At 43.8% G+C, this 11,534-nt stretch overlaps 1 protein-coding gene across 1 annotated transcript; it reads right to left on the reverse strand.

Annotated features, from left to right (window-relative positions):
* Window positions 1-614: 614 nt before the first annotated feature.
* On the reverse strand, window positions 615-10,199 carry LOC147855523 (uncharacterized). Its single transcript, XM_087330083.1, has 2 exons — window positions 9,122-10,199; window positions 615-1,555 (listed from the first exon to the last, which is right to left on the reverse strand). Exons 1-2 carry the CDS (start codon window positions 10,197-10,199, stop codon window positions 615-617), a joined length of 2,019 nt encoding a protein of 672 aa, XP_087186209.1.
* Between the last annotated feature and the right edge of the window lie 1,335 nt (window positions 10,200-11,534).

The raw sequence follows: 11,534 nt of genomic DNA on the forward strand, positions 1-11,534 counted from the left end.
TCTACACTAAGACTAAAGAGAAGCATGATATTCATGTCTCCCAAGTATTGCGGTGATTGGAAAAGTGCACTTTTGATTGCAAGCATGTGGAGTTTTTGGGCTATATCATTTCAACTAATGGAGTCCCTATGGATCTGAAAAAAAAAGTTAAACTGTGTTAGATTGCAGGTTCTATAAGTGATGTACAATGTTTCTTGGGGTTTGCAAATTTTTACCAAAAGTTTATCAATATTTATTGAAAGATAGTCCTACCCAGTGTTGGGCAAAGTCTCTAGGCCCTACCGGAAATTTTCCTGCTTCTTATGAACCTAACCGGAATGTTAAAATCTCAGCCGGCCACGTTCCTATTAGCGACAATGTCAACCGGAAATGTTGAAATTTTTTTTAACGCATACCAAATAAATAAATAAAATTCTAGTGCAATACCACATCAAATCAATCACAAAAAATTGGAGCCCAAAAACTAAATATATATATTTATCAAAAAATGTACTAACTTTGTAAACAAAATTCACTTTTCGAAACTTTGTAAACTAGCATTAACAACATATTAGATCAAATTAGAGCTAATATATATAAAGTTCCAAAACAAAATAGATCACATTCACAAAATTTCAATCTATATCTTCTATGAAGTCCTCGATGTCATCATCATGCTCATGAGAAGTACCTGTAAAAATATGACGATATGCCTTGCTTTCTCGCCACAACAAAATGCTGGCATTGAAGTCATGTTCTTCTAATTCAGGTCCTTCAATAGATATTCGTATCAATGCATCAACCGCATTGGTTTTTAGCCTATTTCTAAACTTATTTTTTATTAGATTTAGGCGACTAAAGCCTCTCTCACATGCTGCCGTAGAAGAACACTGAATTAACCCTATCAATGAAAGCTTTAGAAGCTCGGGTAGCTTTTCTTTCCACACATCATTACAATTTATCATACCCCAAACATCTAAGAAATCTCTTCCAAGCCATTCCGTGGTAGCTTGCCTTTTAAAAATTGCATATTCATCATACAATTTATCATTATCAATTATGGGAGAAAACACTTTCCCATCTATCATTTTTTGAATGCCATAAAAATTTCCAAGTGTTTTCAACTCATTAAGACCCATAGTTTTTCGTGCTAAAATGCTTGTAGATCCGGTAGACATGTTCATTGGTGATAACATTTTCAATGCGGAAAGAGTCACCGGATCTTGAAGCCTCTTTTTTATTGTCTCTATCAATGCCTTAGAAAACAAAGTTTGGAATTGTATGGCTTCAATTAAGTCCTCACCATCAACACTTCTATCGATGAGGATGCTTTTATACATATTACCTTTTGTGGCATCTCGTAAAACTGAAAGCATTCCTTTTTCTCTACCATATTCTAGAATAATTGGATAATTATCGTTATCCTTCTCAAAACCATTCAGATCCATCATAACATGATGTAAAAATTGTTCTTCTATCTCCCCAATGGCTATCATAGCCAAACCTCCAATGCATGTCACATCCACATATTCCTTTTGGAATTCCATACTTAATGTAGACATGATCTTAAGTACATCTGCAAGGAAGTGAAGCATATACACTACTTTAAAGTTTCTTAAACTCAAGAATACATTGTATGCATCACTTTGCGATGTCGTAGTGTAGGTTGCACACTATGTGGAAATTATATTTTTGTCCCTCCGGATAGAGAATGGAGTGCTCGGTGAGAACCGGAAGAAAACGGCATACCGGCAAGGAGGAAAACGGCATACCGGCAAGGAGGAAAAACGGCATACCGGCAAGGAGGAAAACGGCATACCGGCAAGGAAGAAAACTGCATACCGGCAAGGAAGAGCCGGATAAAGAGACATAAATGTAAAAAAAAGAAATACTCACTACTGCGCAGGGCGTGATTCGAACTCTGCACCTCCACGTTGACAAACCCCAACCTTACCATTACATTAAATTATCTTAAGTGTTTTAAATATAGATTTAATATGTATAAGACCTTTATTTATGCATACCTTTATTAAAAGGTAAATCGTGTATTTCTTTAATATATGAAAAAGAAAAAACACGAGACACTAAAAATAACTCATGCACATCTAGCGTGCAAGAGCCCTATACTTAGGAAATAAAAAAAAAGCATCACATGCACATTTAGTGTGCATGAACATATGAGAAAAAGCATGTAGCTATGCTTAGTCTCTCCCATCACTATATAAGGATGGGGAGCACATTGTAGTTGTTGTTGATTATTTGGATTAAGTATTAATCAATACAAAAATTATTCGTGGGATTCACGATTTATACATCTACTTCTCTCTTAACACCCTAAGTACCAATTAATATAGTATACTCGTGTGATTCATGAGTTTCTTATCTTTCTCTTTGCTATTTACTCATAATTAATCTCTATCTCACGAACTTCTTTCTCCTAGTCCAAGACCTCTGTGGTTCCCACCCGACTCACGCAAACGATCCGGAGCCGAAAGGCACGACACAGTTGGTGAACCCGACGTGAAGACGGGTGGCAAGGAGATGGAGGCTCAACAAGCTAACAATATGATGGCGATGTTCGAACGGATGCTTCAAGAACAACGCACGATGTCGGAGATTTCGGCATCAGTAGAGCGGCTCGTGCAACGCAACGGGCAATTTAATGGTAAGGATGTGTCGCGATATTTGCAGGACTACAAGGCGGAGATGCTCCGGTGCCGGGCTTCGGAAGGACTGCAAGTGACATCCTTTAACCGGGTGGCGACCGACGGGCTTCAAGGGAGTATCCACGGGTTGCAACAACAAAATCCGACGTGGGAAGCATTCGAAGAGGCGTTAAAGACCACGTTTGCCATCGAGGACTCCTCCAAGGCAACGCGGAGGGGATTCGAGGATTGGGTGGAAACGTCAGGTAAGGGGCTGAAGGTCCTCGAAGTGTTTTCGACATTCGAAAGTCGGTTCGGGAGGTTGTCCGCGAGAGATCAAACTATTCTTGCACCGGACAAAGTCATCATGTTTTTGCGAGCTGTGGACGTCCGGGACCGGAAAGATCTCGGAGTGCTTCTTGAGGACACGACCACCGAAAGCGGCCTCACCGAAACATGGGAAAGCGTGCGGGATATCGTCGCGCGGTACACGAAGAGGGGGCAATGGCTTGCCAACGAAGAAAAGAGGGTTTCGGAACCGATTCCGAAACCGAGAACGGGACTGGAAGACCATCAACCGAGGGCTCGGGAGATTACGGCCGAGAAGGGAGTCGACGCGTCTACGGTGGAGCAGCTGCTGAAGGAGATGGAGAATCTAAAGATCGCGATGGTGAAGAAGTCGGATGACCGCCCCACAAGCTCCAAATATACGGATCGACGGTGCATATGGTGCGATAGCGCCGAACACGATCGGAGGGATTGCGACGACCATAAGGAGGCGCTACGACGGGATCTCATCTACTACGAGGGAAACCGGATTCATTCGATGGACTCTCGGAAGCCACTCCGACCGAACTTCCGGAAAGGCGGCATGAAGAAGGTGCTCGAGGAGGAGTTAGCGACAAGAAGCAACTATGCGACAACCGCGGGAATATGTGTCGGGGAGTCAACGGGAGCGAAGGCGTCTTTCTGGCCGGAGGTGCTAGGAAACACCGAGAAAACCGACTCCAACGATATCCGAAACACCGCGGAAGGCGTCCGGGAAGCTACGGGATGGGAGTGCCCTGTCGACAAGAATAGCATATACGCCCTGTGTCAATTACATGAGGTGTATGTGGACGAGAAACGACGGCGCACGGAGGATGCGGCCGGACCATCGAAGATACCGGAAAGCTGGAACTCCGGAGGTAAGGGAAAAGAAAAGGCGACTCCGGCATTCAAGCTCGCCTCGGACATAGAACAACAAACCGACTTGAAAAGAGTGTTCGAGGAAAGAATCTTGGATAGCCGGGTAGATTTTTCGTTGCGGGAACTACTCGGAATAGCGAAGAAGGAGTTTCACGATCTTCTCGTGGATCTCGTGAAAAGGAAGAGACAAAGTACGGAGGAAAATGCTCCAAGGGTGAATGCAAATACCGTTTCAATGAACGACACCGAAGTGGAAGGAGAAATTCCGAACTCCCACTATACAAGGCCACACTGGGCACGTGCGACTACGGAGACTCCGGTCCGAATCGGCAACATCAAAGAACCCGTGCTAGCATTGATTGATCACGGATCGGAGATCAACTTGATGTCCAAGGAGTTCTACCGAAAGGGGAAGTGGCCTATAAACACCAACCATGGATGGAAGATTCGGGCAGCCACGAAAACGACAGAAGACCTATTTGCGGCTTGTCCGGATGTGACGGTAAAGATCGGGGATGTCGAAATTGACCAAAATTTCTTTGTGCAGGATGAGGTTTCACATTCTGTCATCCTCGGCCAACCCTTTATCACGGCTTCACGGATGGAGACGAAGGTGCTCGATAGTGGTGCGGCTTTTGCGCGAATTCGGAGCCAAAACGGAGGGAAATCCGTCCAATTCCTAACGGTGCCGGCAAATCACGGAAGGAACAAGAGGGAACTCTTGTCCCAAGTGAGAATGGATTTTTAAAGCGGACTGTTGCGGAGTGGGGAAGTGATAGTCCGAGAAGCCCTGATACCCCACACAGGAAGAAAACTCTCGGAGCAAAACAAGTACGAATCGGCCCGGATGGGGCATCTACGTACACGGCCGTAACCGGAGGAATGAAGAAACAATACCGACAAGTGGAGGATAAGTTACGGTCGGCATCAATAATAAAAGAAGATGAAGAAATCGTGGGAGTGATCGAGGAAGTGTTCTATGGGAATACACTACAACGGCTTGAAGAGCTTGCGGAAGATAAAAGCCAAGGGAACCGGGTAGTCCCGGTGGAATCGGTCGAGATGTACGAGATCGTTGCGAAAATGGGGCCGGATGCGCTCCGCAAAGAAGAAGCAATGGTAAGTACGAAATACAAGACCGTGGAGAAGAAGGTGAAACCGGCCGCGGGACCACTACCCGCCGATAGTGAACAAAAGAAGAAAGAAGTCTCGGGAGATCCGACACTTCGGAAGTCCGTGGATATCGGACATGCCTTCACAGATGAGACCCGGAAGAAACTTCGGATCGGTGGAGGTGGGTTCCTCTTACAAGAAGAAGAAAAACGGTTTCGAGAGATGTTGGAGCAACATGGCAAAGCATTCGCGTTCACATCGAGGGAGATCGGATGCATTGATCCAAAGATAGTGGAGCCGATGGTGATTTTCACGATTGATCATGTACCGTGGAACCTGAAGCCGATTCCGGTGCCACGGGCGCATATTCCGAAAGTCATCGACTTGCTCAAGGAGAAGGTGGCGATGGGGATTCTGGAGCCATCAAGTGCTCCGTACTCAAATCGATGGTTTACGGTTCCGAAGAAGAATGGGTCACTCCAATTCATCCAAGACTTGCAACCGGTGAACAAGGTGACGATCCGGAACTCGGGAGTCGGTCCGATAGTGGACGAATTCGCGGAAGCTTTTGCCGGACGTGCGATATACTCCATCGGGGACCTATACTCGGGGTATGACCAATTCCAACTAGCCGTGGAGAGCCGAGACATCACTACCATGCGGACACCAATAGGACTAGTTCGAATGTGCACACTACCACAAGGAGCGACAAACTCGGTTGCACATATGATGAACGCGATGAACAAGGTGCTTCGAGATTGCATTCCGGAGATAACGATGCCGTTTCTAGATGACATTCCGATGAAAGGATGCGCGGTGGAAGAAAAAGATGAGACTATGGATGATCGGGGATGCCGAAAGTTCGTGGTCGACCATATTCATGATTGCGAGAAAGTGTTGCGAAAGCTAGAAGATGTGCACCTAACACTTTCCGGGGAGAAATCGGCATTCGGGCAAGAAGAAATATTGGTGGTCGGACATCTATGTGGACCCTACGGCCGAAGACCGTCACCAACAAAGATCGATGCGATTCAAGCTATGAAGGAAGTATGTGAGTCAACATCGGAAGTCCGAAGGTTTCTGGGTGCGTGTGCATTCTATCACATATGGATTCCGCACTATGCACATATAGCGGACCCGCTCTATCACTTGTTGCGGAAAGGTAAGAAATTCGAGTGGAAACCGGAACACACTAAAGCCATGAGGAAGCTCAAGAAGACACTATGGAGGGCGGAATCACTTAAGAAGCCAAGCTACGAGCGGCCAATCATAGTAACGGTTGATACAAGTCCAACCGGTATCGGGTGGGTCATCAATCAAGCCGACTCGGATGGTTCGCGGTATCCGATCCGATTTGGAGCAAAGGTCCTCAACGAAAGGCAACGCGGATATGCACAAGTCAAAAGAGAATTGTGGGGAGTCGTGTCGGCGATAAAATCGGATCGGGATTATTTGATCGGAGCTGAAGTGGTGATCGAGACGGATTGTCTTCCGATACTCGGGATGATGCGGTGTTGTACGATACCGGATGTGGCTATGCTAAGGTGGATTGCATATGTCAAGTCACTTAATCCGGAGGTTCGACACATCTCGGGGAAGGACAACGCGGTAGCGGACATGTTATCGAGGGCGCGGTTTGAAGACGACATAACCGAATCAGATAATGAAGAAGTTTCCGAAGACTACTTCACGTCAGAACACATATGCCGAGTGAACGTGATCCGAGAATTCCGGGAAGAAGAATACGAGGGGGAAACCTTGATGATCGGGAAGATGCTACAAGAGGTCGAGGATTCAACCAATGATAAAGAAAGGAGAGCCGAGATCCGAAGGAAGAAGAGGCAAGTCCAAAAGTTCTTCTTGGAAAACGGTTTAATATGGAGGACGCCGAAAAGACCGGATGGGATACCACTTCGAGTAGTCGGGAAGAAAGAGCAACGAAACCGGATAATGTCCGAGTTCCACGAATCCGATTGGGCTGGACATCGAGGAACATGGGCAACTTTTGTGAAAATCAAGCAAAGATATTGGTGGAAGAACATGTATAAAGATGTCGCGGAGTTCACAGAAAGCTGCGAGAAATGTCAAGTCTACTCCGGGGTCCGACACCGAGATGAGCTGCATCCGACATTCTCACCGACAATCAACTTCAAGTGGATGGTCGACATTGTAGCTATGCCGACCGGGATTGGACAAAAGAAATACTTGGTGTTAGCTCGAGAAGATCTCACAAACCAAGTTGAAGGTCGAGCGCTTCGGAGGAAAACGTGTGCCGCGGTGTGCCAATTTCTTTTGGAAGAAGTGTTTTGTAGGTACGGCTGCGTAGGACAAGTGATTGCGGACCGGGGAGAACTCGACTCGGACAAAGCTAGGGGATTCTTCGCCAAACATGGAGTTCGGTTAACGTTGACAACGGCCTACAATCCGGAGGCCAACGGGAAGATCGAACGAGGACATAGTCCGATCGTGAAAGCACTTGCGAAGGCATGCGACGGAAGGGTGAAGGATTGGCCACAAATGCTTCCGTATGCACTATGGGCGGATCGGACGACGCATAGCTCCGTGACCGGTTACATGCCGGCAGAACTCATGACCGGACAAGCACCGGTAATGCCAACGGAAACCGCAATCGCGACATGGACAATACTACCGTGGAAGGAAGAGATGAGTCGGGAAGAACTACTAGCGGTCCGGATACGACAACTGGAGGGAAGACCGAAAGATGTAGCGGAAGCGTCACGCCGACAACAAGAAGCACGGTTCCGGAACAAAAGTCGGTTCGACACAAAGCACCGACTACGACCGAGGAGGATTGAAGAAGGAGATTGGGTGATCGTCTATGATAGTAGCTTGGACCATCAACATACAACGATGCGGAAATTCGCGAAAAGGTGGTTCGGGCCGTACGAGGTTCGGAAGGTCTTCGACAACGGGACGTACCGACTGTCCGAGTTGGATGGAACAATACTACGAGTGCCTATAGCCGGGAAGCGGGTGAAGATTTTCAAGAAGCGGACCGACGACAAACCTTATGTGATCCAAGTCGAGGCCGACAACGAGGAGCAATCGGACGAAGACCACAATGATGCGGGAAGCGAAGAAAGTGGATTACAACTCATAGTCGACATAAGGGGAGAATCGGAGGAAGCTTCGGATGAAGACGGATACGAAGAATCAAGAACTTCGGCACATACCGGAGGATGTGCGGGTTTGGAGGGGGCGAGTGTCGTAGTGTAGGTTGCACACTATGTGGAAATTATATTTTTGTCCCTCCGGATAGAGAATGGAGTGCTCGGTGAGAACCGGAAGAAAACGGCATACCGGCAAGGAGGAAAAACGGCATACCGGCAAGGAGGAAAACGGCATACCGGCAAGGAAGAAAACTGCATACCGGCAAGGAAGAGCCGGATAAAGAGACATAAATGTAAAAAAAAGAAATACTCACTACTGCGCAGGGCGTGATTCGAACTCTGCACCTCCACGTTGACAAACCCCAACCTTACCATTACATTAAATTATCTTAAGTGTTTTAAATATAGATTTAATATGTATAAGACCTTTATTTATGCATACCTTTATTAAAAGGTAAATCGTGTATTTCTTTAATATATGAAAAAGAAAAAACACGAGACACTAAAAATAACTCATGCACATCTAGCGTGCAAGAGCCCTATACTTAGGAAATAAAAAAAAAGCATCACATGCACATTTAGTGTGCATGAACATATGAGAAAAAGCATGTAGCTATGCTTAGTCTCTCCCATCACTATATAAGGATGGGGAGCACATTGTAGTTGTTGTTGATTATTTGGATTAAGTATTAATCAATACAAAAATTATTCGTGGGATTCACGATTTATACATCTACTTCTCTCTTAACACCCTAAGTACCAATTAATATAGTATACTCGTGTGATTCACGAGTTTCTTATCTTTCTCTTTGCTATTTACTCATAATTAATCTCTATCTCACGAACTTCTTTCTCCTAGTCCAAGACCTCTGTGGTTCCCACCCGACTCACGCAAACGATCCGGAGCCGAAAGGCACGACAGCGATTGCAAAGTCTTCATCAAGGGTTCATACACATCACATACCCTCATGATAGCACCATGCCGACTAAGCCATCGTGTCTTCACAATCCCAAGAATATGCAAATGTGTGTATTCTAATGCATCTTGCATCTTACTTAATTCACCTTGGCGCATTGAGCTCCTCGAGAAATGTGCAGCCACCCGATTCACAAGGGCATCTAACTGCTTGCATGTTTCTTTGACTTCGACGTTCTTTGAAGCCTCTTGCACACACAAGTTTGTTCGATGTGCACAACAATGTAATGAAGTCATAAATGGATTATATGACTTCAATCTTGTAGCAACACCTGTAGACATACCTACCATAACAGATGCTCCATCACTTCCAAATCCCATCATTTTTCTAACATCTAAGTTCCACTTTTTTAACAACGCTAAAATGTTTTCTGTTATTGTTTTTGTTGTACCATCCTCTACTTCAAGTACCCCTAAATAAGAGGTTCGTACTTGCCTTCCTTCCACAAATGTAGCGTAAAGGATCAAGTTCTTGGTCACACTTACATCGGTAGCTTCATCTACCATAAGCCCAAACCAAGGACTTGTCCTCAACCTTTCATATATCTCGGCTTCAAGAGCCTTGCTAATGTGCAAGATAAAGCTTGCACAAGCCTTATTATCATTGTACATTCGTGGAAGGCCTTCCACACCACACTCTCTTAATAAACGTAAGAGGTTTTCCAATTTTCTAAATGCCAAATCCTCTTTAGCTATAAAATATGCACATTTAAACAATTTTTCAACTGCTAAATCCACACTAGCTTTTTTCTTTGATGCACATTTTTCAAGACCATTCTTGTCTCGTTCTTGTAACAAAATGGCATCTCGATGGGCCACACTTCTTGCATGTTCTTCTAATATAGAAGTCTTAAAATTTTTTGCACCTGTTTTTCCAAATAAGGACTTACAATGTGGGTCATTCCTACAATAACTACACCATAGAAGCCCAGTTTCTAAATCCTCTTGAAGCCACTTAAATTTAGTAGGCCAATCTTCTTGAAATCTTAGTTTCGCCTTACTAACTCTATTTATCTCATTAATTGACTCTTGAGAGTATTGTTGGTCTTTTATAGGTTCTTCTAGAGACACATCTTCATTAGAAGATGACATGTTCTTCCTAAAACAAGGCATTGTATGAAGGCTCATTTGTTTTCCCTTGCCTTTGCTATTTTTGTTGTGCGACATACTGTAACAATAAGGTAGAGTATATTGAACAATCATAATCTATCATTTTCATTTACAAGAAAGGGAAACATACATACACAATCCATGTTTTCCAAAGAGAATAAGAAAATTAAAATACTTGGAATATATGGAAGATTGCGAGGCTATAAAAGATTGAGTTTCCACTATGGATCTTCCAATCTATAAAAAAATAAAGAAGAAAGAGGAAGCCTCACATTAGCTTACACGCACATGCAAATGATAAATAATACATATCTTCACTATTTACTAGTTCATCTCTTTCTTAGCATGTTCGATGCAAAACGCAATTGAAACTCTTAAATTGAATGTCAAAACCTCAAAATAATTTCACTATCAATGAGACATACATGCATTGTCTTCGTCTCATGCATGCATTGTCTTCGTCTCATGTTTGGGTCATAAAGTCAAAAGTTTGAGCAATACATTGTACACATCATACATGTGTATCCAAATATGCACAAAGTGGCCTCGTGGTGTTTACACTAATTATGCTACTCTATCTTGACTTGTCCTAAACTTGTATGCTACTCTTGGATCTTCATACAAATCTATTTACATAGAGACAATATGAAATACATGAGCATATGTAACAATTCTTGCTACATCTATATTGAAAGCACCACTTCATCTTAAGGTTTATGGTAAGTTTGTTTAAAGTAATTGAAATTACCATGCAATGTATTGATTATGAACCGTCACTACAACATTGGTTAGGGACTCATTGGTTTAAAGCTTAGCAAATCAAGCGATATAAAACCGAGAGAACATGGGTTAGGAATCAGGATGACATGTTATCAAATCACTTGCTCCAACTCGTTCCTAATGACATCAACATACTCTCTTAGATACGTAGTTCCACATCTTACATGAAAAAAATGAGCAAGACCATTGACAAGTACACAATTGTTCGCATTCGGCTCAAACTAGGAGACAAATAGACGGGAGAAAACGACAACTAATAGCAAGTTATGAAATCTATGTGGGAGGGGAATACAAACAAATGAGCATTTCATTGACATATGCTATGCATGCTATATTGGAGGCAATTACCATTATATATTTCGGGACAAATTCGGACCATTGTACCAAATCACGGAGTGCGAAGGCCCAAAAAGTTTATGATATTCTTTCTCATGGTTAAACACACTTGCCACGAATCATGGGCCCATGCACTTCTCTCCTCTTCTTTGCCTTTTTTTGAAAACAAAAAAACAGAGGAAAGCAGAGCCTTTGTTTCCCTCTCTCTTCTTGTTGACTCTGATTGTTTTCTGTGTATCCAACAGCAGCAAGCAAGCCATCTTAAAACTTTATAAG

The sequence above is a fragment of the Azolla caroliniana genome, unplaced genomic scaffold (assembly GCF_043228905.1).
Source record: "Azolla caroliniana isolate FFs.n. ecotype wild unplaced genomic scaffold, voAzoCaro1.0.p SCAF_14, whole genome shotgun sequence".
NCBI lineage: Eukaryota > Viridiplantae > Streptophyta > Polypodiopsida > Salviniales > Salviniaceae > Azolla > Azolla caroliniana.

Coding starts and splice junctions, on each gene's coding strand:
- LOC147855523 (XM_087330083.1), bottom strand. CDS start 10,199: ATGTCGCACAACAAAAATAGCAAAGGCAAGGGAAAACAAATGAGCCTT. Junction 1,556..9,121: donor GAGGAGCTCAATGCGCCAAG/GTGAATTAAGTA, acceptor ACTTCCTTGCAG/ATGTACTTAAGATCATGTCT.